At 52.2% G+C, this 24,673-nt stretch overlaps 10 protein-coding genes across 10 annotated transcripts; 4 read left to right on the forward strand and 6 right to left on the reverse strand.

Annotated features, from left to right (window-relative positions):
* The first annotated feature begins 380 nt into the window (after positions 1 to 380).
* On the forward strand, positions 381 to 4,538 carry PV05_09509 (uncharacterized protein). Its single transcript, XM_013455851.1, has one exon. It carries the CDS (start codon positions 487 to 489, stop codon positions 1,615 to 1,617), a length of 1,131 nt encoding a protein of 376 aa, XP_013311305.1. The 5' UTR covers positions 381 to 486; the 3' UTR covers positions 1,618 to 4,538.
* Positions 1,891 to 2,536, reverse strand: PV05_09510 (uncharacterized protein; the record flags this gene model as incomplete). The annotated part of the gene is made up of 3 exons (XM_013455852.1): positions 1,891 to 2,117; positions 2,181 to 2,420; positions 2,482 to 2,536. The coding sequence occupies 3 exons, from the start codon at positions 2,534 to 2,536 to the stop codon at positions 1,891 to 1,893; spliced, it is 522 nt and encodes a 173-aa protein (XP_013311306.1).
* Positions 4,539 to 7,355: 2,817 nt separating the features above from the next.
* On the reverse strand, positions 7,356 to 9,632 carry PV05_09511 (uncharacterized protein). The gene is made up of 2 exons (XM_013455853.1): positions 8,777 to 9,632; positions 7,356 to 8,724 (listed from the first exon to the last, which is right to left on the reverse strand). Exons 1-2 carry the CDS (start codon positions 8,803 to 8,805, stop codon positions 7,971 to 7,973), a joined length of 783 nt encoding a protein of 260 aa, XP_013311307.1. The 5' UTR covers positions 8,806 to 9,632; the 3' UTR covers positions 7,356 to 7,970.
* A 2,634-nt stretch (positions 9,633 to 12,266) lies between these two features.
* Positions 12,267 to 13,548, forward strand: PV05_09512 (uncharacterized protein). The gene is made up of 2 exons (XM_013455854.1): positions 12,267 to 12,477; positions 12,574 to 13,548. Exons 1-2 carry the CDS (start codon positions 12,358 to 12,360, stop codon positions 13,402 to 13,404), a joined length of 951 nt encoding a protein of 316 aa, XP_013311308.1. The 5' UTR covers positions 12,267 to 12,357; the 3' UTR covers positions 13,405 to 13,548.
* Positions 13,549 to 13,671: 123 nt separating this feature from the next.
* Positions 13,672 to 15,734, forward strand: PV05_09513 (uncharacterized protein). Its single transcript, XM_013455855.1, has 2 exons — positions 13,672 to 13,852; positions 13,900 to 15,734. Exons 1-2 carry the CDS (start codon positions 13,815 to 13,817, stop codon positions 15,557 to 15,559), a joined length of 1,698 nt encoding a protein of 565 aa, XP_013311309.1. The 5' UTR covers positions 13,672 to 13,814; the 3' UTR covers positions 15,560 to 15,734.
* Positions 15,735 to 15,751: 17 nt separating this feature from the next.
* Positions 15,752 to 16,481, reverse strand: PV05_09514 (uncharacterized protein; the record flags this gene model as incomplete). Its single annotated transcript, XM_013455856.1, has 2 exons — positions 15,752 to 16,292; positions 16,396 to 16,481. 2 exons carry the CDS (start codon positions 16,479 to 16,481, stop codon positions 15,752 to 15,754), a joined length of 627 nt encoding a protein of 208 aa, XP_013311310.1.
* Positions 16,482 to 17,557: 1,076 nt separating this feature from the next.
* Positions 17,558 to 18,879, reverse strand: PV05_09515 (uncharacterized protein; the record flags this gene model as incomplete). Its single annotated transcript, XM_013455857.1, has 3 exons — positions 17,558 to 18,590; positions 18,637 to 18,691; positions 18,728 to 18,879. The coding sequence occupies 3 exons, from the start codon at positions 18,877 to 18,879 to the stop codon at positions 17,721 to 17,723; spliced, it is 1,077 nt and encodes a 358-aa protein (XP_013311311.1). The 3' UTR covers positions 17,558 to 17,720.
* A 526-nt stretch (positions 18,880 to 19,405) lies between these two features.
* PV05_09516 (uncharacterized protein) lies at positions 19,406 to 20,756 on the reverse strand (the record flags this gene model as incomplete). Its single annotated transcript, XM_013455858.1, has 5 exons — positions 19,406 to 19,677; positions 19,736 to 20,321; positions 20,387 to 20,457; positions 20,547 to 20,616; positions 20,691 to 20,756. 5 exons carry the CDS (start codon positions 20,754 to 20,756, stop codon positions 19,406 to 19,408), a joined length of 1,065 nt encoding a protein of 354 aa, XP_013311312.1.
* Positions 20,757 to 21,204: 448 nt separating this feature from the next.
* PV05_09517 (uncharacterized protein) lies at positions 21,205 to 22,113 on the reverse strand (the record flags this gene model as incomplete). The annotated part of the gene is made up of 1 exon (XM_013455859.1): positions 21,205 to 22,113. One exon carries the CDS (start codon positions 22,111 to 22,113, stop codon positions 21,205 to 21,207), a length of 909 nt encoding a protein of 302 aa, XP_013311313.1.
* A 620-nt stretch (positions 22,114 to 22,733) lies between these two features.
* Positions 22,734 to 24,339, forward strand: PV05_09518 (uncharacterized protein). Its single transcript, XM_013455860.1, has 2 exons — positions 22,734 to 23,611; positions 23,663 to 24,339. The coding sequence occupies exons 1-2, from the start codon at positions 22,753 to 22,755 to the stop codon at positions 24,136 to 24,138; spliced, it is 1,335 nt and encodes a 444-aa protein (XP_013311314.1). The 5' UTR covers positions 22,734 to 22,752; the 3' UTR covers positions 24,139 to 24,339.
* Positions 24,340 to 24,673: the final 334 nt, after the last annotated feature.

Consider the following 24,673-nt stretch of genomic DNA (forward strand, 5'->3'; position numbering starts at 1 on the left):
CCGTACGAGTAGCACTTGCATTGGATCAAAGCACCTTGATTTGCACACGCCCTATGACGTCGACTATTCACCAGTGACCGGCCTTTCCTCATTGTTATGCAAAGAATTACTCTGTTAGGCGAAATATGGGCCACCACCGGACTCGAAACCAAGGCGCCCATGATGCGCCTAATGCTCCCCAGTTGACAGCCTAGCGAAGACAATTCGCGGGGTCGACGATGATCTTGACGAGTCCAACCTGGCAAGGGCGTGCAAGGGCCATCCTTCATGGGCCGATCAGAGGCGTCCGTGAGCTCCTTAGGCGGCCCGCACAATGATGCTTGTGATTGAACCAAACTCTCAGATGCGTGGTGTCATTCCGCATCCAGAATCAAACTTCTCGCAAAGACATTCGTGAACCAGACTTGTAAAGTCGTCGACAGAACGTTATCGAGACGACATTCTGACCAAGAACAGTCCTGTGGCTGAAGATCATGTCAGAGCTTCATGCAGAGTCTCGGTTCTGCAGCCAGTAGCTTAATGTCCAGCAATTCATCCGCTGCGAGTTCTCCGTCCTCGCCTGGTCGCGGGATCACAGGGGGCTATGAAGGCGACAGCCTCGCTGTGAAAGTCATCATTGCCTTCTTCCTGGGCTTGGCCATGTACAATGTTGTCGAGCTGCAGATCCTGATCTTTGGCACCTTCAGCAGATTCCGGGGACTTTACTTCTGGAGCCTGGTGATCTCGGGTTTGGGAATCATCCCTTATGCACTGGGGTTTCTGTTCAAATATTTTTCCATCCTCAAAGGCGGCGGAAAATGGTTCTCGATCTTTCTCCTCTCCATCGGGTGGTATCCCATGGTCACGGGCCAATCCATTGTGTTGTGGTCACGACTACATCTCATCGTCACTGGAGAGAAGGGCGACAAGATTCTCCGGTGGACGAAATGGATGATCATTGTCGACGCAATCTGCCTGCATATACCTACAACGGTGCTCACTATCGGCTCAAACAGCGACACCAACACTCAAACGTTTGTACGAGGTTATAATGTCATGGAGAAGGTGCAGATGTGCGGCTTTTTCATCCAGGAAGTAATACTTTCCACCGTTTACATTGTCGAAACCGTTCGCATCCTTCGCACATCGGTCCAGGAGAATACCCGACGACTGATGTATCAGCTCATGGCAATCAACATCCTCATCATCATCATGGACCTTGGGCTTCTCGGCCTGGAATGCGCATCGCTTTACATTCTCGAAACCACCACCAAACCCGTTTTCTACTCCATCAAGCTAAAACTGGAATTCGCCATCCTCGGAAGGCTGGTCACATTCGTTGATGGTCCAAGACAAAACAGTAATCGCGCCTCAATACCATTCACCGATTCTGGCGAGAAACGAAATTCGTCGGCCCTGAGCCGAGTCGACGAGAACGACGTTTCTCATTTTGTCGATCTTACAAAGATCAAGAGCGATGTCACGCGGGCCTCGCATCCAGGTGGAAAGAGAAGTAGTTCAATACACCACAACAGGGAGGACTTCGATCTTGATCTCGAAATTGCAAGGTTGGAGCACGTTGATACACTACCATCGCAAAATCGAGTGCCTAACGGTCATGCTACGGGCCCCGATTAAGCTGGCTCAAAGAGTTGATCAGGTAGAACGAATTTCTCGAAAGCAAGAGTGCTACCGGTACGGTTTTCCGGAACATTGTACAAAGTTGTGTGTGCTCAGACTCCGCATATGGACAAGAGTTTCAAAGATATGCCCTGGCTGCAGTAACCACTTCATGATGCTGGCATCCTCAATACAAGGAAATAAATTGATCGACGAAAAGGTACCTGCCATGTCCTTTTCAAGGCGACAAACATCAACAGCACTACAAAAGCTTCATCGAGTCCACCAGCATCATGCCTTACTTGGACTCCTCCCCTTGAAGAAATCCTTCATCGAGTCAGTAATGCTCATTCTCCGACTATTCCAACTGCTAGACGGACTACCACCAGCCATACTCGAGGCAAGACTCTCGCGTCGCTTATTGATGCTAGCCAAACTCTGTCTGCGAATGTTCTCGTTGTTTTGACGGGCTTCGTCAATCTCAGCTTCGGTGGGCTGGTATTTATTGCCAAATCCGCCTGCCATACAATCAGTCAAACTGCCCCGGCCGTCTTACTGCCGAAGGAGGACATAAAACCTACCTCTACCTGTATGATAACCTTCATCGACGAGAACGATGCCCGGCGCTTGCATATCATACAACAGCCGAGACGTCTCTTCAGCCTCACTTTGCTTTTCCAGCTGGCTTGCCGTTGTGATGTTCCCTGAGCCGCCGATGCCTGTGCTGAATCTGCGCGTGCCGAAACCCTGTCGGAAGGACTGCGAATCGGCTGAATAGCTAGGACGTCGGGTCTCTTTCGTGGAGGAGCTTGTTATATTCCCTGGGTCAATGGTTAGCGTGGCATTCTCGTGAATGTGGGGGAAGAAGAGAAGCAGTCGTACCTGCGCCACCTCGTCCAACGTGGATGAAGACATCTTCAGCAGTACTAGTGACCATGTTTGCTGCGTACAGCGTTATCTTGACTGGCCTATACAAAGATCAGACCTGAAGATGAGGTGTTCGGCCGCAAACAGATATGCTGAAGACGACGTTTGCGCAGAAATCCGACAGGACAGTACAGTTGAAATATGCTTGGAGAGGAATATGTCCTGAGAGGCCGTCAAGCCACATATATCGGCACCGGTTGGAAGATGGAGATGCTGCCATGGACCTGACGACATCTTCGTGTAGTGCACCGGGAACGACTGCACAAAGGCATCTCGTTACTGGCTCACAGAAGCCAGAGATAAGACTCCCCAGGACATAAGTATATCAGGCCAATAGGGTGGAAAGAAGGCGTGAAGATAGAGGACGCCAGGAGCATTGCCTTCGAGATGCGTACCCCGGATTCCCACCTCCATCCAGGCCAGACCTGTTCAAGAGCCAGCACCCATTGGTTCTGCCCCCGCAGAATAGATAAGCTCATAGGTTAAGAGCGATAAGATCTACCAAGCTTTTGATAAGCTCCGCTTCTGCAACTGGAGGACCTGTGAGGAGCACGGCATCGTACGGTATCTGGAGCCGTCGTTGTGGTCCAGAAAACCCCGGGTGGGATCATGGGTTTGGCCCTTCGACGTCACCGGCGAGACCTCAGGGTCAGGTCACTTTCTGGACAGCTTGACACATTCACGTCCGCAGACAGCGTCGAAAATCGAGCATGCACCCTTGGGTGTGGGCCTGTTGGTGGTGGCTTCGACAACCCAAATTTGAGGCAACCATGCCGAGCATGATGGATGGTATCGGTCGACTGTCAGCGACCTAGTCATGCGGCGACTTCCGCAGGTGGGTATCAAGACAAAGAGCAGACGGAGGGAAATCAGTCTCGAGCATCCTACCGCTTTCACATATCGCACCAGCCCCATGGGGAGAAACGGCTCATGCCATGGCGTGCGACGTCTTAACCTCGAACACTGTGCCTGACGGCACGACTTGAGCCGTTGCTGGCAGGTATCCCGCTTCTGGGTCGATGGTCGACGCTGGAGATCTAGAGGCATTGTCACGGTGCCCTCTTTATTCAGTGTTGTAGGTGTGTTCTGTACATCGTCTGAGCTCCTTTGAACTAGGAGGTGATTCTCAAGAAGCTAGTGCGCCTGAGAAGGAAGCTTCTTCCTCTGCTTTCCGGCATCCCGGACATCCTTCAGTTTGGCTGTCAACGTCTTGTTCCCGAGATCCGGTCAAGAATGGAAGGCTTGCGCATTATCAGTGCGGCAATACGAAGGTTCACGACATTGTCTGCACACCATCAGCATACCCGACGAAGGCATTCAGCAATTCTCAAGATCATCAGGAGCCCGTGATCAGGTATAGCGCAGGCTCGTGAAGGATTCGAGTCTCCTGTTTCGACTTCTGGCTTCTCCCGAAGTCATGTTGAACCCGTTTTACAAGGAGATCGCCAGCGCAGAGCCTTTGCCAGCTCGCCAGTAACGAAGTTGCGTAGATGGCAAGACTGCTCAACTGCGCGCGGCGGCAGACGCCGTCTGCTCGGATGCAGCAGGCCCTGATCATGCGGGAGGTCATGCACTGAACCCTTTTTGTTCGACCGCGTGGCGCAGTCATTCTTGTGGAAGGGAACCAGAACATTGCGAGACATGTCGACGACGAAGCATGTCAATCCAACTTCAATGCGAGATTCCGGAACTTGTTCATGTACACCAAGCTAATTAGTCTCCAGATAGCAATTCATGCCCCTGGCTGGCGCTTTTGCTGCAACTCCGACGGTATGGATCTGCACCATCCACTTCATGGAACTCCAAGATGCCTAGCGTTGTACTCAGTCACGGCCGTCCATTGTCTCTTTTGAGCAAAGTCTCCCTATCGATGTTGATCTTTACCCTGACGCCCGGAGATGAGCCTAGCGTGTACCTGGTTGGGACGTGCTTGATGAAGAGCTGTCATGTGGAAGGCTCCTTACTGGAATGTTCTAGGAGAGTGCATACGTACGGAAGTACGGAATACAGTAGTGTTGATACTGTACTATAGTCTTCTGCAAGGCTGGGCTGCTGCAAGGGCACCAGCGAGTTGACGTGAAAGTGCATAGGAGGTGATGGGGGCCTTGCATGCACCCCTCCCCGAAAATCATCCTCTGCACCTCCTGGGACCCGCTACAAGTACTCGATGCAGCTAATGGGTAACTCAGCCGCCTGACGCTGCCATCATTACCTGGGAGTACTCCGTACTGTCCCACCAAGCGGCCACGAGATTGTTGTGATGGGTGTCGTGCCCTCCATGCCCTCCATTTCTGTCGCTACCCAACCGATTCAAGAAGGGAAGTCTATCGCTAGTTGATAATAGTAGTCCCTGTCGTGGTTCAGCAACCCAAAACGTACGCCCCCCGCCCCCCATCATGGCTCCTTGGTCTTCGAGACAAGCGATACTGACTCGGTCGGTCGTGTCTCGCCAGGAAATGTCCCAGACCAGACCAAGCCGCTGATCACCTTCTCGATTGCCACGAGTACCCGTAGATTTTGGACCTTTCCAAAACTTATACAGGCTAGGTGGCAGGCACCCATCGCTTGCGGCCTGGGTGGTGGCCGTACAGTGAACAGGCCTCAAACCCCAATTTTATCCCATTGTCGTCATTGCAGCCGAACCTTCTTTCGAAGCGATGTCTTACCGTGCACAGTATTTTGATATTGATGTCGATGCTGGTACTCGTCATTCTACCTGTACATCGCCCGGTCCGCCCAGCATTCGTGTAGGGCTTTCTGTCAATTCCAGGCGGTCCCGAAGGTTTCTGGTCACTTTGCTATCAATATGTACTATATTTCCGTACGTCTAAGAACGTTGATCGTGATTTCGGTCCATTTGCTGCCTCTGTGAGGTTAAGGAGACGGACGGTTGGTCGTCCTTTTGTTGGTCAGTGTCGTTCCTTGCATCATTCACGAGTCACTCGCTACGGAGTACAACTGGTAGAGCTGATGCGCCATATGATAACACGGAGTAATTCCTGAGGGAGATGCCGTTCTTGAGCGCAATACCAGTACTCTCTCACCTTTTAGTTGTCGATCATCCGGTCAATCTTGCCAGACTTACTGTAACTCCCCACGGAGTGTGGCCCTTGGAGAGCTTGGTACCCGTGCCCGTGCCCTTAATAGCTGATGGGGGATGATGGGGCCCATCATGGGCATTATCATCAAAGTCTGGATCATGCTGTTCTACTCGACAGTGGACTCTTTTTCGGTGATTCCTTCCCCATCACACTTCTTGCTAGTACCATCATACGTACACGAACTACGTAGTACACCCCCGGCCTCGCCGTACCCGAAAAGAAAGACCGACGTGACGGCCAACATCAAAATCAGAAATCTTACGGCCCATCTGCCGACAAAACAAAGCCGTCCTAGCCGCAACGCGCCGCCCCTTGTGCAAAAACTTGGATGGCGGCATGATGCGGCCTCGCGACCATGCGATCCTCGGACGGCTCGCAGACGAAGGGGTGCCCCCCTCATGAAAAGCAGGGGCAGATCCTGCAAGCGAAGTGCAGTCCTTCCCCATGCAGGGTTGGCTTGTCCAGTGCTTGCCTTGCGGATTTGTTTTTACGACTGCATGTTCCCTTCCGATTCATGCGCCTTTCATCCCACGATCCTGGCGCAGACAGACCTTGCCAGACACCCGGAGTAGGAGTACTACTAGTACTACTACAGGACCTGCGGTATGTCAGGGATCGTACTCGGTACGACTCTACCGTTCCCAGCTTCTCGCCTCACTGATCCAGTGGTCTCGTGCTCACCCCGTCTGGCTACAACGAGCAGTACAGTACAAGACAAGAGCGAAACCCAGACCTTTTTGGGCGCTCATGTACAGCGAGGAGTACTCGTGTTGTTTCCCGAAGGCAGTGCAGAAGTCTTCACTTGTCTTGCACTTGCTCCTCACCTGGGTGCTCCTAAGTCAGCATTGTGGTCTCATTCTGCGCCGAGTTGTCTGCCGCCTTAACTTGCCCATACTGTAGTACTCCACAAACCCCCGGACTGGTGAGCCCCCTTCCCACGGCCCAAAGTCTCAGTTGCCAGGCACCCCCAGGCTACCCGCACAAAGGCATTCGGACAACTCGAGGGGTCATGAAACTTGCTTTTCCTACCATGCATAAAAAGTACTCTCGTACTAGTACATAGTATGTACTTACTACCATACTCCGTATCCCGATATGAGACAGTCGTGACTCGTGAGTGACTGAACATCCACGGCACTTGCACTTTGACTTTGACTTTGAAATTGTCTCCATCCGTTCCCGTCGCCCCCGTCGGGAGGAACAGCCAGATCCGTGCCTGGGGCCCGAGAGAACCTTGGGTCCCACGCGAGACATACGCGGTACTCACACGTACAAGTAGGTGCACATTCAAGTACTCCGTACAAGTAGTACTATGTAACTACCGTTGTGGATGTCATGCCAAAGATAGGAGTACGTAGTAACGAGTACTCTGTAACGGCTACGATTGATCTACAATACCTAGTCCCGTATGCAGACGGAGTGCTCGGGTGTGCCGGTGCTAGTAAGAGTAGTCACTCACGGTGGACCACAGCCTTGCACGTCTCTCTCTTGCCCGACGGATGCCAAAGTCCATTGCCGGCAGCGCGTTGTTTCCATCTCCCTAGCGTGGGATGGAGCAGAGACGCTCCAAGAAAGAGGCGTGAGAGGGAATTGAGTGGGTAGTGAAGGAGGACACGCGACATAATTCGGAAGAGAACGGCGGACGAGCGTGAACTTCGAGTGAAGAACAACTTGAACATCCCTTTTTGCCTTGTGCCGAAAGAAGAGTCGACGTATATACTGTCTCCGGCAAGATGTATATGTACCTATCAAGGGCACCAACCCTGTGCATGGTGGCCAACATGGCGACTCATACCACTTTGGATCAGTCGATACCTTCACACCCTTTTGAATCCATAAATGCCAATCTCGAGAGCGTAAAAGTCTGCTACATAGTAACAGCGGTAGACAAGATCAAACACAACGCTCATATGTATATATCAACGCCATCCAGCGCCAACGCTCGTAGCTGAACAACCAACAACCAACAGCCAATACACGCATCAAAGGACAACCGACAATCAACTGCAAGGTATATCCCTCATTTCGGCGCAGTCCCGTGAAGCAAACCTCGTCTTCAACCCCGTATTATAATGGCGGTAACTTCACAACGATGTGGTGCTGTTGACCCTCATAGCAAGCTTTCGCATCCACGCATAGAAATTCAACTGAAATGCATTGAATAACATCCACAAAAGCACAACAAGGCAAAGATAGCATTCGTGGTATGATCACCATATATCAGATCGTCAGTGAGTGATGTCACATCACCCTGGTATAGGTCCGACATGGTGGAGTGGAGTGTTCGTGAGAAGGGAAAGATGAGGATCGACGTTGACAGGCGGCATTGGCCATTTTCCCGGCTTAACGTGGGACAGACCAATGACTTCGAGAGAAGTGTAGCAACAACTGCCCATCAGTCTCGGATTGCCCATTCTCTGGACCACCAGGTTTGCCATGGCCTCTATCGGACCTTGAGCGCCGCATCCGAGCGCCTCGTCGAAGGCGGGCATTGGTAGTCTGCACAGATGTGGCTCCACTCGCTCGGACGTATTTGGGGAGCGTCCTGAGGAAAGCCGGCGTTGCCAGAACGTCGAGCTCTTCGGGGCTGTCGTCAGGCGTGATAGCTGCTGGAGACAAGTCATCCGAATGCTTTCGCTTGCGGCCCGGCGTTTTCACGACTTCTGGAGTTATGAGTGCCTCCACGCTCATGGGAGACCTTCCAGATTTCCCGGAGGTGATGGTCGGTGAAGGGGATCTTCCTCTGACCTCCAGGAGGTCGGATGGCCGAAGCGACGGCAATGATTCGAGGTAGTGTGGCGAAGTTCGAAAGTCTGTCAACTCTTCGCAGTGTGGTGATGTTGGACGACAGTCTTCGTTCGTCTCGTGGTCGGCGAACCAATGACGGCATATATCGAGAGTAGACTGGATTCGTGCCGTATGCTCGGCCTCGAATTGAACATGTCGCAGTCCTAGCTGAGCGATGGCAAATTGACCTTCTTGTGCATGCTCGAGCATAGGTGAGTCCAATACTCGATTCCCCTGGGTTGGGCCTTTGCTGACATAGTGGAACAAATTGTATTCATTGAGCTCGATTATCCAGTCAGGATCTTGCCGTCTATAGAAAGAATGAGTAACGTTAGCATGGATGTGGACGGTTCATCTCTTACCTGTGGGTGAATTGATTCCACGGTATCATTGTGCCGGCAACGAGAAATCAACATTGAGCGTGGCCGTTTTGCTCTGCATCGGTAGATCAATGAGTCGGCAGAATCGATGAGAGCGCCGACTGATAAGCTTGAGCATCAAGCTGACATTTTGTAGAATGATAGGGAGTAATATCAACCGAACTAACTAAACAGTGCCAGCGGATATCAATTCGAGCAGGGGCCGTATTTTGAAGCGGTGATATGCCTGTCAGCCCTGCTGAGACTCGCAATCGACTAGCGTTCGAGCGAGGAAATGGCGATTGTCAAGTGTCGGTCTGAAAGACGCTGACACGAGTGGTCTCGAAGGCTGTACATGAGCTTGTTGAAAGGGTGACTGTTCTTCCACACTTCAGTCGCCTTGTGAACAACAAGAGACTTGAATGTGGAGTGGAAATGAGCAGGAAGACGGAAGAGTCGGGTGGAAGAGAATCCGGACGTGGGTTGTGGAACCAGTTCAAGCCGGAACAGTGGTTGACATATGCGCGTGGCAGGTGGTGCCTTTAGGGAGAGATCCGAGACGATGACCGATGTCTGTGAGCCGTGGATCTTCAGGTTGGCGTGAAACAAGGAGGATGAAGAATCAACACGAAGTTATGTTTACTATCGTGAGGAGACGTCAGACTTATGGACAGGGTGGACAGCGGCTTGGACTGGAGAAGGTTATGAAGGATGGTCGGCAAGAGGAGAAAAAGAAGCGACTGATTAGGGACTAGCAGGGAAGCTGTGTGAGGTTCCAGGTATGCACTGGACTGCCAGGGAAGCAAATGTCCACGGGGAACAGCAAGTGTCGTTCCGGCGGCGCGTAGGCTGATTTGGGAAAGAAATCAATTCGTTCCAGTTGCGATACACAACGGCCTCAACATGGAACGAAGTGTTTGCGGGTCGGATGAGAAGGTATTGACATTTGACAGTTAAGGTAGCTCGGCCGCGACATGGGCACTGTTCCTTTGCTCCAAACAGGTAAGCTGCAGAAAGGTGGCACCATATCGGCGGTTTGGATGGTTTGATTTGACGAATCGAGCAACAGGCATCTTGAAATCCGTCCAGGGGGCTCCCAGATGGTTGCTGTAAGGGAGATGACGATAGACGATGAGGGACTGGTCACTGATGGGCACCATCCATAACCACGCGGAGGGGAAAGTGCTGCGCGGAAGCCCCGATCAGCCGAGTAATAAAGAAGAAGTAAGCCTCCCTCTCTAAACGACAATAAGTCTAGGGGGAAACTGCACTGTTGTCTGCCCGAAGTACGAGGACTTTTAGCTGAAGGGTCCACGGCATCTGGCTGCATCGCTGGCTGCATACAGATGGCCCTCCAAGTGTTGATCCTCGTCTAGGTCCATGCTCTCCGGCCACTAGGCTCGACGCGCCCACTGTTTGGGGTGCACTGTGCGGCCTGCAACTTACTGCAGAGGCGATCCTTAGCTCTGGGACTGCCGCTGCAATGATGAAGCAATAATGTCGTATCAAAGGTTGTCTTCTTGCACGAAGATCCGAGCTTTTGACGTGGTCGATCTGTGGATGACACCAAGTGTCAAAATGTTCAACGAGTCTCGCGTGGGCCGACAGATTTTCCAAGTTACTCATCACCTTAGGTGCCTATCCACCTAAGGATAGATTGACACACTCCATGGCGCCAGAGACGGATCGACAAGGAGATTGACCTATAAATGGTCAAGGATCGTGTCCAGCCCACCAGCTGTAAGTCAGGAATGTGGTGGTCGGGGAGGATCCGTTCAAGACTCCCAGGGGCCAACTTGCCTTAGAGAACGGATAGTGTTTGTCTGCGCTCTGAGCCTATGCGGCCCTTCCTGGCTCGAGTTTAGTGCTATTCCACAGCGGAGCGCTCAAGGCACGAGCCTTGTTTTTTTTTTGGTCAAGCCCCTCTACTCCAAATTCATTGGAACGGGGAAGTCGAGGAGCAGGGGAAACAACATCTGACTGGGGTTGGGAACACGGCATCCTCCATCAGAAGTGCAACTTTGACACGGCCAACTTGGATCATGATTCATCGGAAGATCCGCGAGGAAAAGAGCAACCAAAATAAGGGTATCCGTGTCTGGTGTCGATTGTACTTTTGAAGCACGTCTCCCCGTTGGGGCGATGCCAGCCATGATTCCAGTGCTCAGCGTTGTCGACAGGTCAAACCCCTTTAGCGACCCTCTCTAGGACTCTGAGTCACGGGCACACAAGTTGCTGCAGAACAAAGCTCGGTGGCAACGCAGGCAGACAGTACCTTCATTCAGAGGCTGGGGGATGCCAACCTCAATCATTGAAGTTTCCAATGATGCCCCCGTAATCATGCAAGCCACTCAAGAATCTGACCGTGGACGTGGACTCCGACTGGCTCAACCTGATCCATCCCCATGTCTTGAGCGCCCGCTAGGGGCTTGATGTGCTCGTATTCACGACAACCTCATCAACCCTTAAGGTTGAGAAATGACACGTACGATTTTCCTTTCGGCCCATCCATGGCCTCTTGGTTGCACTGCAGGCGCCTACCACGCCCGCCAGCTTGATTGGCAGCCTAAGTGGATGTTTGAAGGGCCCAAGCCGACAGGTGCCTTCCTGAAGTTGGCGCAAGTCAAGGCAGACAGTATCCCGTGGGGATGGTTAACACGAAGACTGTTGGGGCCTAGAATCACACCCGTATTCCTTGGATCATGCTCTCTCAGTTTGGCAGGCTGACTTGATATCCTGCATCTTGGCTCGCACTCTGGTACAAGTAGTTTGAATCCAAGGATCGAAGCGATACAGTAGAAACTGCCGGCTCGAGAAGCTCGAGGTCTGCATGGTCTTGTCGTCTGGAAGAAGGGCAACTTCCGGAAGAATCGCACGCCAGCGTCAGACTTGTTTTCTCAACCACTCCTCTGGATCGTTGACCACACTCACTTCCAACTCGACAAGGATCGGGCGGCCTGGCACACCCTCACACCTCTGCGCATCTGCAGCTCGACATTTTGGCAACGCCTTCTCCGGCCTCCGCTGGAACTCCGCGCGAGCAGAATTGTCAAGTTACTGCATACGTATATCTCGCTTGCAGACCGCAGTCTAGCTTAGCAATGGCCAGGCTAGTTCGGCATCGCCGTGGCCCAGACAGTCTCTCGAAATGGGTGTTGTTCTGAAGCTCGCGGATGTTTCGATTAGCGATGGCATGCAGTCGAGACCTGACAGTAGTAGTATGCTGCAGCCGTCTTGCATCCGGTGAATGTGTGCGTCTCTTGACTGCTGGTACTTTGGTCATTCATTGACGATCTAACCACATCCGTAGAGTGCCCTCGTGTTTGGATATGTCCTTGTTCGCCTCTGAGTAAACTGACGGGGCTTGATTTTGATGCTCAACGTACATAGTACTATGTACACAGGTGACAGTAGGAGTAACTTGCTGGCTGGCGGGGCCAACTTTTCCGGTCCGCCTCCCCGTCTGTCATTCATTCATTGAATTGGGAGAATTATTCTACCACGCAATCGCATCAACATCCGCCAGTACGGAGTCCTAAATTCTGGATTCTATCTCCGCCCTGTCCAAGACTCGGCTGCTGGTAATGGCTCAGGACGAGCAGCTGCAGAGCCTTCAACGTACAGTATGGCAAGCGAGACTTCCTCTGGAAATACGGCTGGCGGCATCAGAGTCTCGAACTTTTGATGGCACCGATCCCTACCTGGTCAGTCTCCCCCTCGAATCATCGTCGCGTGGTTGATATGCCTTTCAAAACGCTGGCCGACCAAGTTGGCAAATCTAACGGTAGACGGTCCTTTAGATCGGCTTTCCACGACTGTCATACCTGCCCTTGCTGTTACCACGCCTGCACTCGTTCTTCTCCAGCTCCTTGATTGCTGATCCTGAGACGGTCTCACCATTCACCGGCTACTTTACGTACGACAATGTGCCCCTGAAATGGCATCTACCGCTGGGATTGCTCTACGATATTTATGTCTTGTCCACACAAGATGCCAGCCCAGACCATGCGTCTTCGGCAGCCTTACCATTCAAATTGACGTTGCATTTCCACCCAGATCCAGAAAAGCCCACAGTGCCCGACGCTACCCCTATGGTCCTGCATGATTCTTTTATCAATTCGGTCAAGGAGGCAGATTTCCTGAGATCCGGCACGGCGAAGCCCATCATGACTTTGTCGGCTCAAGAAAGCAAGGCTTTATGGACCTCGACTCAACAGAGTGACGTTGCCACATTTTCCAAGATCCATGGCAGCCTCGTGCCAGCGCCCGGCCAACTGCGCAATATTCCTCTGCGAGTTTATCTACCATCATCACCGGACGAAGTGTCGAGTAAAGCACAGATCAAGGTCCTACAGTCACATATTCCTCCCACAGTCAGCGTCGTCGGCCAGGCTTCACCGGCGGCATTACGTGGAGGTGGCAGCGGGGGCGTTACAGGACAGCCTCAGACGCTGGGAACGGCCCTGCACCAACTGATACCGAGCTTGTTTCCCTCCCGAAGGACTCCAATCCTTGCTACTCCTCTCTTGCACGGCGCACCCGTACCCATGAGTGCTAACCTGGAGGAATTGGTTCGCTGGGGCTGTTATGCAGATGGATGGTTGTCAGTAGTGCTAGCCATGCGCGGGTGAGGAAGGGGGAAGACAGCGATCAGGAGGATGAGGTCGACGAAATGTACGCAGTACCATGGCTTCATGATCCTAGCCCAACTTGAAGCATACTACGGAGTAACAATGCATCAAATAAGCTGATCTCGAGGCCGTGGTAGAATCTGATACCCTGGGAGCCTGTTCGCCCGGTCGCGCACAGCCACAACCAGCTCATGCGTCACCAGCCTCGTCGACATCCTACTCGCCCAACCTTGGATAGCCGCTCATTTTCGCATGTACAACACCACGACCACTTGGATATAGACTTCATCAAGGGGTTTTCTTGCCCTCTTTTACCCGCCTATCGACTCATAGACGTGATGCTGTGAATTTTTGGTATTCTGGAAGTTGACAGACTCGAAGCTGTAGCCGCCGCACTGTTTCCTACCGCCATGCCACCATTTCCAGGCGAAGAAATACTGGCAACAGTGTAAGTCCGGCTTCCACTTTCGAATTCTTTGTCTGATCGCAGTCTAGGTACGTCGACGCTCATACCTACTTCGATGCGCCGACTCCACGACCTTTCCTCCATCGCTTCGACAAGTCGTCCTACTTCTACATCTACTACAACTCGACGCGACAGACTAGCCGCATCGAAGTCGCACTCCATCCAGGCACAACCGATCAAGCCGCATTCAATGGCTACCTGGACAATGTGCACGTTACCAATTCCCACCGCTTTCCTACCCGAGTGACGCTCGTCGTTGATGCGACCGGCCCGGCCACCGCCTCGCCTGCCTCTGCTCGATCGTCAAGAGAGCCAGACGAATGGCGACTCGCCAGTGCGGATCCGAGGGATCCTGGGACCACAAAGTACAGAATACACACTATTGACTTTTATTTCTGGAACCAAGAAGACTCAAAATTGATCGTGGACATATGCAAGAGATTGTTACAACCACATCAGTTAGACGTCGATGAGCATGAAGAACAGCATGCGCACGAACTCGATGCACAACCAGAACCAGAACCAGACCGCCATGACACGGTCAGCGCCGTTGTCCAGAACCTCGAGCACGTCGCCATATCTGACCCGGCATACCACAAGGACAAAAACCACGAAGCCGCCGCAGCTCAGCACCCTGGATTCAGTCAAATGCCACCCCCTCCACCACCACCACCACCACAAGCTCCGACCCCAGCTCACGCAGCGGCATCGCCTGTACCTAGCTCCACGGCTGGGAACGTCGATAGAACGCCATCAGTACAAGCGTCGGGCCCAGGTTCATCATCCAACTTTGTTCCTCTGGCATACAACCCGGCAGCACCAGCGGCGCCCGAACCAATCGCCCATCGGGAAGACACTCCTCCCCCGATAGATGCGACGGACGGCACGGGCTTAGCGACAGCAGCAAAGCACGACCATCTCTATGGCCACCCTCAGCAACCATACACCGGCAGCCTGCCTGGTGGTCCCCAGCCCGACCCGTACGGCCATTATGGCTCTCCTCCACCACCTTCCTTCGGACCACATGCTGCGGCTCCATCACCGCATTCCCACCCTTCATTCGGCCCTCAATCAGCAGCCACTCCTTTACACCACCCATCCTTCGGCCCAACACAATCCGTCTCCTCTGCGCTCCAGACCTCCCCACGAACATCCGCCTCAACCTCTGGAGCACAACGACCACCTTCGAGCGCCACCAGCGCCGAGAACAACAGCGGCAGCAGGCATCCCAGCATGGCCGCGCAGCACTACGTCCCCAACAGCGTGCAAGACCCCAACGCGCACATCTTCGGCGGCGCCAGCCAGCAACAGCAGCAGCAACCCGTCCAGAGCCCCGGCACACAATTCTACCAGGCTGTCAACGCACAACCTCACAAGCCACTGCAGCACATACAACCCCAATATCCGGACTACTTGGCCGCGGGATCATCTCCTCCACCTCCCATGGGAGGCTATGCGACCTACAGCTACGGCCATCCCGGACAACCCGCTGGTTCTCCTGCGGCCGCTGGCAAACCCTATGACATTCATAACCAAGTCTATCGACCCACGGAGGATGAATACCACACCCACCATCACCAGCACAAGCCCTCGCGCACGTCGAGTGCACATCACCAGCCATCTACTGCAGAGAGACTCGAAAAGGGGGTCGGGAAGTTCTTCAAGAAGATTGAGAAAAAGATTGGATGATGGACGATGATTACGACTATGATGAACTGATGTCGTTGGCACGAATTGTATTTTGATAATGGTGAGTCTTGGAATATTAGCAAGCGTTTTTGAGCTACTACATTGTCCAATGCTATTCTCTTGACCTTGAGAACTACCTGTTGCTATTAATCTAGTTGTCCCTTCTTGCGATTGATAAGGTGCTCTCAAGCATCAACAACCTTCCAATTCGGACGCGGCACTTCCGCTCACACTCCGCACTTTCGTCAAGCGGAGCCTACAGCTTGAGCTTGCCAGGACATCGAACATGTCCATCTCCAACTGTGCAAGTCCCATATATTCGGCACTGTCCCGCTTCTCCCAGAATTCCAAGCTCTCCTGGACAATCTTGTGTGAGGTCCTCAGGCACATGAATGCCTCCAACTCTCGCACAACCTTGTCATGTTGAGCTGGCGTGTTGTTGTCGTTCTGAGCTGGCGTGTGGTTGTCATTCCGAGCTTCCATGTTGTTGTTGTTCTGACTTTGCGTGTGGTTATTGTCCTGATCTTGCGTGTAGTCGTCCTTCCGCTCTGGCGTGTCGTCGTCTCGGGCTGGCACTTGGTTTTCCTTCTGGTTATCATTACCCTTGCCTTCGTACTTCTGGCTGTACTGGTGGCTGTTCCAAAGAAGTACGCCCACGAACGGCGGCTCGTCGTTGAGCTGGACCCAGGATGCTCGGACGTAACCTGGAGGGAAACGCAATTGCTTCATTCCGCTGTACGAGTACTTCAGTGAGTGTGCGATTGAGGCGTCAAAATGCAATCGCTGTAAGATGGAAGGGAGGAAAGCCGTCTGGAGTACTGAGGGTTTCAACATACTATGGCGTAAATTCAGTGAGAACCCAGTTGTCCTGGCGCAACAGGCGGCCCCAGCTGATCGATCGGTGTTCACGCTGCGGTTTCATTGCGGTGGGCTGGCCGGTGTTGATGTTGATGTTGATGCTCATTGGACTGACGAAGCGGCTGTGGTATGAGTACGGGTACTAGTATGAGTGATGCGGTGCTATTGTACGATGCCCAAGTACTCTGTGCTGCGTTCCGAGAAATGCAACTCCATTGCAGAGATGCCTAAATGAGTCGCAGTCGAGACAAGAAGTCGCAACTGCCTGGGTGTTCCTTCCATCGGTGGCTCCCTCTCGACGTCTTCGTGGCGAGAGGGCGGCAAAAGCGTGCACAGCTGGGGGAAGAAGTCACGCTCAACGAACGACCGAGTTCTGGCAGGACCAGAAGGAAGTGCCTTGCCATCGAAACGTTACCCGGCATACCTGCTCATCACGAACCTCCACGTCTTGCAGGTTTCCAACCGTTGCAGGAGATACTCTCCGGAAGTTGGACGTCATGGTTGAGTAGCCTGAATACAGGGGCTCTGTTGTCAATATCTCGAAGCATATGAGGACAGAGCCAAGTCTCCTTGAACAACGTCTCAGGATGGAATGTAGATGAGGAATATGAAGAATCTGCCACGGGTAGCACAACTCAAGAAGAAGAGACCCCGTACCCACCCCCCGACATAGAAAAAGCTGACAACAATCATTACCCCATGAGCCCACCCTTTGTATCTGTGGATAAAGCAAAGCCGGTTCTTCATCTCGCCATGGAATTTCTTGTTGAGCTAGACTGTCATTCCCTGTGAGTTGATATATGTGACTCTCTTCTCCCTTCATTGATTGCCGCGCAATTCCAGACCTGCGGCAGAGCCACGGCTGGTGAGAATTCCGATGATATTGATGGCAAGGCAATCGCCTGGTCCGAACCACCCAGATCGAATTCTCAGGATTTGGTGGAGGATTTGTTCTGCTTCCACTACCCTGCCCAATCTTCCTCTGACTAGAGCTAATCGGATAAGGAGGTTCGACAGGATGTCGTTTGTAGTACGAAGATTTGGCCCGCCGTTGCATAAGATGACCAATACTTTCTGAATCATGCTCTCGGCTTTCCCAAAGTCACCCATGCCTGTAATGGCTTGAACCATTCCACACTGCGCTCCCAGCACCCATGGATGATGCTTGTTGCTGGGTCCCACTATACGAATAGCGGCATCTTCAGCTTTCTGTGCGTACCGCAGGCCATCAAGCCAGTCTTCCCGTGCGAGAGCATTATCTGACAGGGTGACAAAGAGCCGATATGAGACAAAATGATCGTGCCTAAAGCAGGTTGAACAGAAATCTCGCATGAGATCGGATATCATTTTCGTTATCGGGGGCAAGGTCTTCGAGGAGTTCATTGACTGACTCCAAGAGAATTGTCAATGGAAAAGCGCTTGGCAGCACTGCTTCAGCTTGTTCTTTCAAGAGCATTATTAACTTTCTGTAGCTCTGACAATACTGGTCGGATCTTGTGGTGCCCTGGACTACAAGGCCTAGGGCCAGAAGTCTTGGAAGCAGAAAAAGGGGTTTTTGACGCAAGATTCCAGGAATCATCCTGCCAATCTCAAGCTCGAGAACTGCGGCGGTGCATGGCATCCGTCCGTAGTATACCGTTCCAAGCCAGTCACTCGCCATATCCAAGAATTTGACTAGAGTATTCTCAGCGAGGCTCCAATCAGTATTTCGCATACCCAAATAATGATCAAAGCTAGCCTGTGTATACTCATTGGCGCAGAAAATCAGTTTCTCCTGAATTCTGAAAGAATTGGGAATCATGAGTGGTGGTACGCTGGGCGACTGAGCAAACTCTGTGGAGTTCAAGTCGTCGACGCTCATTAAAGCCTGAATATCGTGGGACAGGAAGTCTGTGCCCATGTCTTCCACTTCGTTGCCTTTTCTTGTCTGCGTGCTGGAAGTTGATAGTTCTGAGGATCCCGTCATGGCTGGCGATGGCGCTGGCGTCCAGTACTCCACGCATGGAGGGGTGTGCGGAACGGACGCTGCGTCCTCCACGCTCAATGGCTTCCGCTTCCAATACTTCTCGACGTCCGTTGGAGTGAATGTTCTACCACGAATGCGTAGCCTCGTGTCTTTGCCGTGCGATTGTCGTTCTTCGACCACACGAGCTGCAAATGCCATATCGGACTCCTGAACCTGACTTAGTCTGGGTTGAATATGCGCAGATGTGACTTACCTTCTTATTCTTGTCAAGGCCCCAGATGGTGATGCGATGCTTATAATGGAGCTGTCTTCGTAATGGTCAGCTTCGAAGAGACTGACAATACATAGGACCTTGCCTCGCATGGAAGCCCCGTGCAGCCATGATTTCCATGACCTCCGAAAGGCGTTTCCCTTCCTTCTGGTACAGCCGTGTGAAGATGGGTCGAATGGCCTCCCATTCTTGGCGAGTATGCGGATGTTTTCGAGTGCCAGGCATGTTCGATGCTGAGGATGGTCAGGGAGAGAAGGGAGTAGTCCAGCAGCACCAAGCTGCATTCGATCATATATAGTCATAGGGTCAACCAGGAGGGACGGGACTCAAGGCCATGACGAAGAAGAAGTCAGGCTGAGCAAAACAAAAGTTGCTCTGACCTGGTAGTGATTGGTGGAATGAAGAAAGTGGCTTGCAAGAGTATCGGCCCCCAATTTACAAAGGTCGTTGTAGAGACGAGACTACTGCAGTGTGACCTTGGCGAATGCAGGGACAAACCGCAAGTCGGGCATCAGGCATCGTGGGTGATGAGCTTGCCAGATGCCCACAACCATGCACATTTCGCGCCTTATGCTGAAAATGAGGAATGAAAGGGCAGCAACAACCGCAACGACCTTGTCTGAACCGTGCTCAAATTAGAAATGAGCGGACTAATCCTAGCATCGTTAGGTGCAGCAAAGCTGCCGTCGTGGTTCAACTCAGCTCCATTGCATGTCGCAGGGATTCTTTACCACAAATGCTTTGACCGAGTCTAATCGATCCCCTCCGGCACCAGGGCAATTCTGCTCTTGATCTTCCCATTATGCAAGTCGTCCAATATACGAGGGAAATCCTTCATGCTTCCTGTCTCAACCTGCGGCGTAATGACACCTTTAGCGATCAGGTCAAGGCTGGCTTCCAGGTCTGAATATGTGCCTCCATAGCTGCAAAGGATGTCGATCTGCTTCGTGACAGCAGGCAGGGAATTGAATGATATGCCGGGATTGAGGAGACCAACAAGCACAACCGTTCCTGCCATGCGTACTGTACGAGACATACTGGTATCAGCTACTGCACAAAAAGGCTCATCTTGGAAACTCACCAGACTCGATGGCCGCCGCGAATGTTTGCGAGACTCCGACAAAATCAATCGCAGTGTCGACGATGATCTTGTTGCTATTGACCCATTCAGCAATGCTGGCTGTCCCAATAGGTATGACGTCCTGTTCTTTGACACCGAACTTGACAGCCTCATCGAGCACTTCTTGTCGCTGATCCACAACAATGACCCTGGCGCCAATACTGAGTATAATCTGCAAAGCATTGAATCCCAGCCCGCCAAGTCCCAACAGCAGAACCGTATCATCCTTCTTGACCTTACCTCGTCGCATGACTGCTTGGTAGGCAGTCAACACGGCGTCGGTGGCTACTGCTCCGGCTGCTGGACTCACGCCGGGTGGCAGTTTGACCGCAGCTCTCTCGCAGATCGCTATGTAGGGAGCGAAGGAGCCGTCATTTCCTATGCCATAGTGCTCGCCGGTGCTGCAAATTTGCGGCACGCCCCTGGTACACTCCGGGCAGGATGATTTGCCACATCCAGGTACTGCTAATACCGACACCATGTCACCAGCCTTGAATCTGGTGACGGCAGATCCAACAGCGACCACTTCTCCACAGCCTTCATGACCCTGACAGGGATCCATCAGCATCCTTGAGCTCCTAGATGACAGCAACAAGATAGACCTGCACATACCAGAGTGTACTTGTCCAGGAAATAAGGACGCTTGGTTTCCATGTTCAACAACGTGACATCGCTGTGACAGACTGCAGCACGTTCAGCATGTCGTCTGAGAGCTGGCGGAGGAGAACTCCAACATGGCTCAGATGTTGGCTCAAGAGGAAAGGAAGCTTACCACCTGCGGCATATATCTTCACCAAAAGTCCATCATCAGGTGCAGATGGCACTTCGACCTCAACCCTGGTCTGGGACTATGTCAGACCAGACAGGAGATATACTGTAGAACACCGTTCTTCTGCCCAAGACAGCAGTGACTTACGGCCTCCATACTCAGAAAGTGCTTCTGCCATGCCAGCATCGTCTTTGGGATTTCTGCGGGTCCCATTCTTGCTTGCGCTTATTCTCGGCAGATGCTGTAGCGTAGAGATGATGACCACTTTCAATGCGACAACCATCGACAACAGCACAAATAAGTAAAGTCTCCAATGACAACCAGACAAGAAGCAGACTGGATAGGGTTTCTCACTACCCGAATATGCAGGCAGATCTCAAAGATGTATGTCTGCAGCTGTCATCCGCCTAGTCCCTCCACATCCGCATAATACCGAGGCATTTCTGGGCGTTCACTAAGGCCCCCCACAAGCTCGCTACGACGGCATGTCAGCTCATCCATTCCACTCCCTCAGAAAGCGTGCAGTCTCTGGTCTCTGCGGACATTATCTCTGCGCGGATTTGTCTTTGCATCTACAACGACTTGGCCTGCAAAAGTCGCCAGATGATATCCAGCATGAAGATATCCCAGCACATCAATCGTCACTCGATGCCCGGAATTCTCACTTTATTTGGTCTTTCCAACCACTGCTTTCTCTAAGCCACCGCTCAAAGGTCTGCACTTCAGGCGCTTCGTGTCGCAACGACTGGATGTCAACCTGCATGCCAACGCGATCGAACCATTCAAAACTTGTCCGTGCCTCCTCGATCCACCAGATAACCCCCTTTGCGATGAAGCTCCACGTCTGCGGCATCTCGCGGCCCAGCACCCTCTTGAAGACGTCGCACGCTTCGCCGAACGTCAACTCATCGCCCGCAAGACCTACAGCCCTGTTCGCCAACTGCTCTGGGTATAAGAGCGCCTTAGCCGCGACCACGCCAATGTCATGTGTGCTGACCAGCTGCATTGTCCGCTGAGGAGGCAAGCCCGCCTTCCATAAAGAAGCCATCATAGACCCGAAGAAACCGGGATTATAATTGTCCATAAAACCGGTCGGCCGCAAGATTGTCCACTGTTTCCCGCTGCGCTTGCATGCGTCACATAGATAGAGCTCGATCCGGTGTTTGCTGGCGAAGTGTGGTACTGTAGTGGGATTGGTCCAACTGGCCTGATCACCGCCACGATCGACGCTGCTGAAAACGATATGTTGCACCTTGGAATCAGGCGTCGTGGCGGCATCGATAAGCGGGATGGCTTGTGCCTCTTCGTGTCCTGGGACGGTGACAAGGAAGATGGCTGATATGTTCTGGGTGGTTTGGAACAGGGGTCCTGGGGATTTCATATTGCCTTCCACCAGGGTGATTTCGGGATATTTCTCCTGGAGTGCCTTGGATTTCGGCGATGATACAGATCGGGTCAATGCCAGGATGCGAACGGGCGACCTTTTGGCAGGGAAATTGTGCAGAGCAGCAATGACCGCCTGTCCCTGCTGGCCTGTTGCACCGACGATGAGTAAAACGTACTCGCTCATTTTGTATGTGGAAAATCAGGATTAATTGGTTGTATCATCTACGCGGCTTGATTGATCTGGTTGCGATGAATGCATATATCAAAGGCGACAACCTTTTGCTTAGCGTTCGGGGACTTTGCATGGCATCGGCGACTTTCGTGTGGGTTCTGCTGAGACATGGATCAATGTGTGACAGGTGACATTTGGCGTGGGCCGTGATTGCAATGCATACTTTGCAAAGTGCATACAGTTCCGAGTTGCATCTTGGTAGATACTGATCATTCAACCACACGCCAACTGTATTGCGAATGACGAATCGAATACTGGAGGGATACGGACATCGGTCCTGCGTTGGGAAAGTACCAAGACCCTTTTGGCCTTCCCTAACCAATTGATCAGCATAGACTCATGGCTCCTGTCATCCACAACGGACGAAATGGCTTACCCTCACGTGATATAAGCCAAATGCTTGCCTCAGCCTGGCGAGTCCAATGCCCTCATGAGACAAGTGTATTGGCAACGCCAGGTAATCCCAAACCTGCAGGGATCCCTAAAAGGAGATCATTTGTTGCGCATGCATAGAACTGAGGTATAAAAGTCGTGAGTAGCCACCGCAACAATGAACAATTCAAGACCAGCAAAGTCGATCAATCTTCAACAATGGCACCGTCACCAACTTCTCTCGATAAGTTCCTCCATGGCATCAACAATGGCAATTTGGAGCTCATGTTGAGCGCCTTCGCTTCGGATGCTGAATTAGTCGATGATGGCAAGAGCTTCACAGGCGAAGGGATCAAAGCGTTCTGTGGCCCTGGCCTCATCGGACATCATGGTCGAGTCGAAATCCTTGAAAGAGAACTCCGCAAGGATGGCAAGGTCTTTCAGCATATAATGATGGATGGCGACTTTGGCGAGGGCTTCGGCATACACGAACCATTTGATTTGTACCTTCTTGCCACCATCGAGAACGACAAGATCAGGTACTTGGAGGTGGGCGATGTTGATCCCCGAAAACCGACAATCCGCACAGTCTATGCTGCGTCCGGTAACTCTACAGATCCACTGTCCTCAATTAGAATCAACAGGCGAAATCTTCCAAAACCCAAAGAGGGATGGGTCCGAGTCAAGGTGCAAGCAGTTGGCCTGAACTTCCATGATATTTTCACCCTTCGTGGATTAGGACTGCACGAGATCCGGTACCCTATGATTTTGGGCAATGAAGGTGCAGGCATTCTCGAAGATGGGACGGAAGTTGCGGTTTATCCAAATCTTGGAGACTCCGACTTCAAAGGCGACGAGACCCTTGACCCAAAGAGGCACGTACTAGGTGAAGTTGTACAAGGTACGCTGGCCGAGTACATTGTGGTGCCGAAGCGGAACGCTGTCCCAAGACCACAGGGCTTGGACGCGAAAGATGCATCTGTTATGGGAATTGCCTGGTTGACGGCGTACCGTATGATGTTCAAGCAGGCAAGCTTGCGTCCTGGGCAAACGGTGTTGGTCCAAGGCTCCTCAGGCGGTAAGCGTATCAGCATCTTCCGCTTTTCAATCTGCTGACATTTAATTCCAGGTGTAACCACTGCTCTGATTCAACTCGGGTCAGCAGCTGGCTTCCGTGTATGGGCCACGGGTCGCACAGAGGCCAAACGAGCACTTGCCACGCGGCTGGGTGCCGAGCGTACATTCGAACCTCTCGCAAAGCTTCCCTACCTTGTAGATGCCGCCTTTGATACGTCTGGAGCCACGACAATTTCTCACTCGTTGGGATCAGTGAAGCCGGGAGGCACAGTTGTGTCTTGTGGCATCCATTCAGAAGGAGGTTCGACGGAGGTGAAGATCGACCTGTTGCATCTCCTGGCAAATCAGACTATTCTGACTGGAGTCTACACTGGGACCAGGGAGGAGTTTGTCGATTTGTTGAATTTTGTGGCCGTCAAGGGAATCAAACCTCACATTGGAAAGGTGCTGCCGCTGGAAAGGGCAGACGAAGGGCTGAAGGACATCTGGGAAGGAAAGACCGAAGGCAAAATTGTCGTCACAATTTGACAGTTCACACCTCATGAAGATTCATGACGAAGACTTGGAACAGAACTCCAGTAGGGGCTGAGACGAGGGCAATGTTGGCCTTGGTGAACATCATTATGTCGAAATTGCTTGATCAATCGCTGGGATGTTAGTATATTGCGGTGTGATTACCACGTCGGTGAAGTCGTTCTCAGTCCAATCCAAACACGAGCAGTGTAATCCATCAAGGAGAGAAGTACGAGTTCCCAGAGTCCGGTTGCGAAGCAGGCGTCGAAGCGCCACCTGAGCCTTCAAAGTACAATTTCGTAAGGCTCATAATGAGCGATTTTCGACTCCGTGATCATGACTGATGCTTGTTGTGCAGCGAAATTGGCGAGAAGATTGAATCTTGAATGGATCATGTCAGGAGACGTGGGAGACGTGGGAGACTTTGTGGTTTGATATTCGGGAAAGAATCGGCATTACACCCGTGGTTATCGATAAGCGTACCCTCTAGGCTCGAATAGGACTAGCAAATATTAGTTATCTAATCAGTGACCAGGACTGCCCGTCACCA

Source organism: Exophiala xenobiotica (genome assembly GCF_000835505.1).
Source record: "Exophiala xenobiotica strain CBS 118157 unplaced genomic scaffold supercont1.6, whole genome shotgun sequence".
NCBI classification, from domain to species: Eukaryota; Fungi; Ascomycota; class Eurotiomycetes; order Chaetothyriales; family Herpotrichiellaceae; genus Exophiala; species Exophiala xenobiotica.

Excerpts from the sequence above, each read along its gene's own strand:
- PV05_09509 (XM_013455851.1), top strand. The coding sequence starts at position 487 with ATGCAGAGTCTCGGTTCTGCAGCCAGTAGCTTAATGTCCAGCAATTCA.
- PV05_09511 (XM_013455853.1), bottom strand. The coding sequence starts at position 8,805 with ATGATACCGTGGAATCAATTCACCCACAG. Across the intron at positions 8,725-8,776 it reads TGGAATCAATTCACCCACAG|ACGGCAAGATCCTGACTGGA; the intron begins GTAAGAGATGAA and ends TTCTTTCTATAG.
- PV05_09512 (XM_013455854.1), top strand. The coding sequence starts at position 12,358 with ATGGCTCAGGACGAGCAGCTGCAGAGCCTTCAACGTACAGTATGGCAA. Across the intron at positions 12,478-12,573 it reads ATGGCACCGATCCCTACCTG|ATCGGCTTTCCACGACTGTC; the intron begins GTCAGTCTCCCC and ends ACGGTCCTTTAG.
- PV05_09513 (XM_013455855.1), top strand. The coding sequence starts at position 13,815 with ATGCCACCATTTCCAGGCGAAGAAATACTGGCAACAGT. Across the intron at positions 13,853-13,899 it reads GAAGAAATACTGGCAACAGT|GTACGTCGACGCTCATACCT; the intron begins GTAAGTCCGGCT and ends ATCGCAGTCTAG.
- PV05_09518 (XM_013455860.1), top strand. The coding sequence starts at position 22,753 with ATGGCACCGTCACCAACTTCTCTCGATAAGTTCCTCCATGGCATCAAC. Across the intron at positions 23,612-23,662 it reads GGTCCAAGGCTCCTCAGGCG|GTGTAACCACTGCTCTGATT; the intron begins GTAAGCGTATCA and ends ATTTAATTCCAG.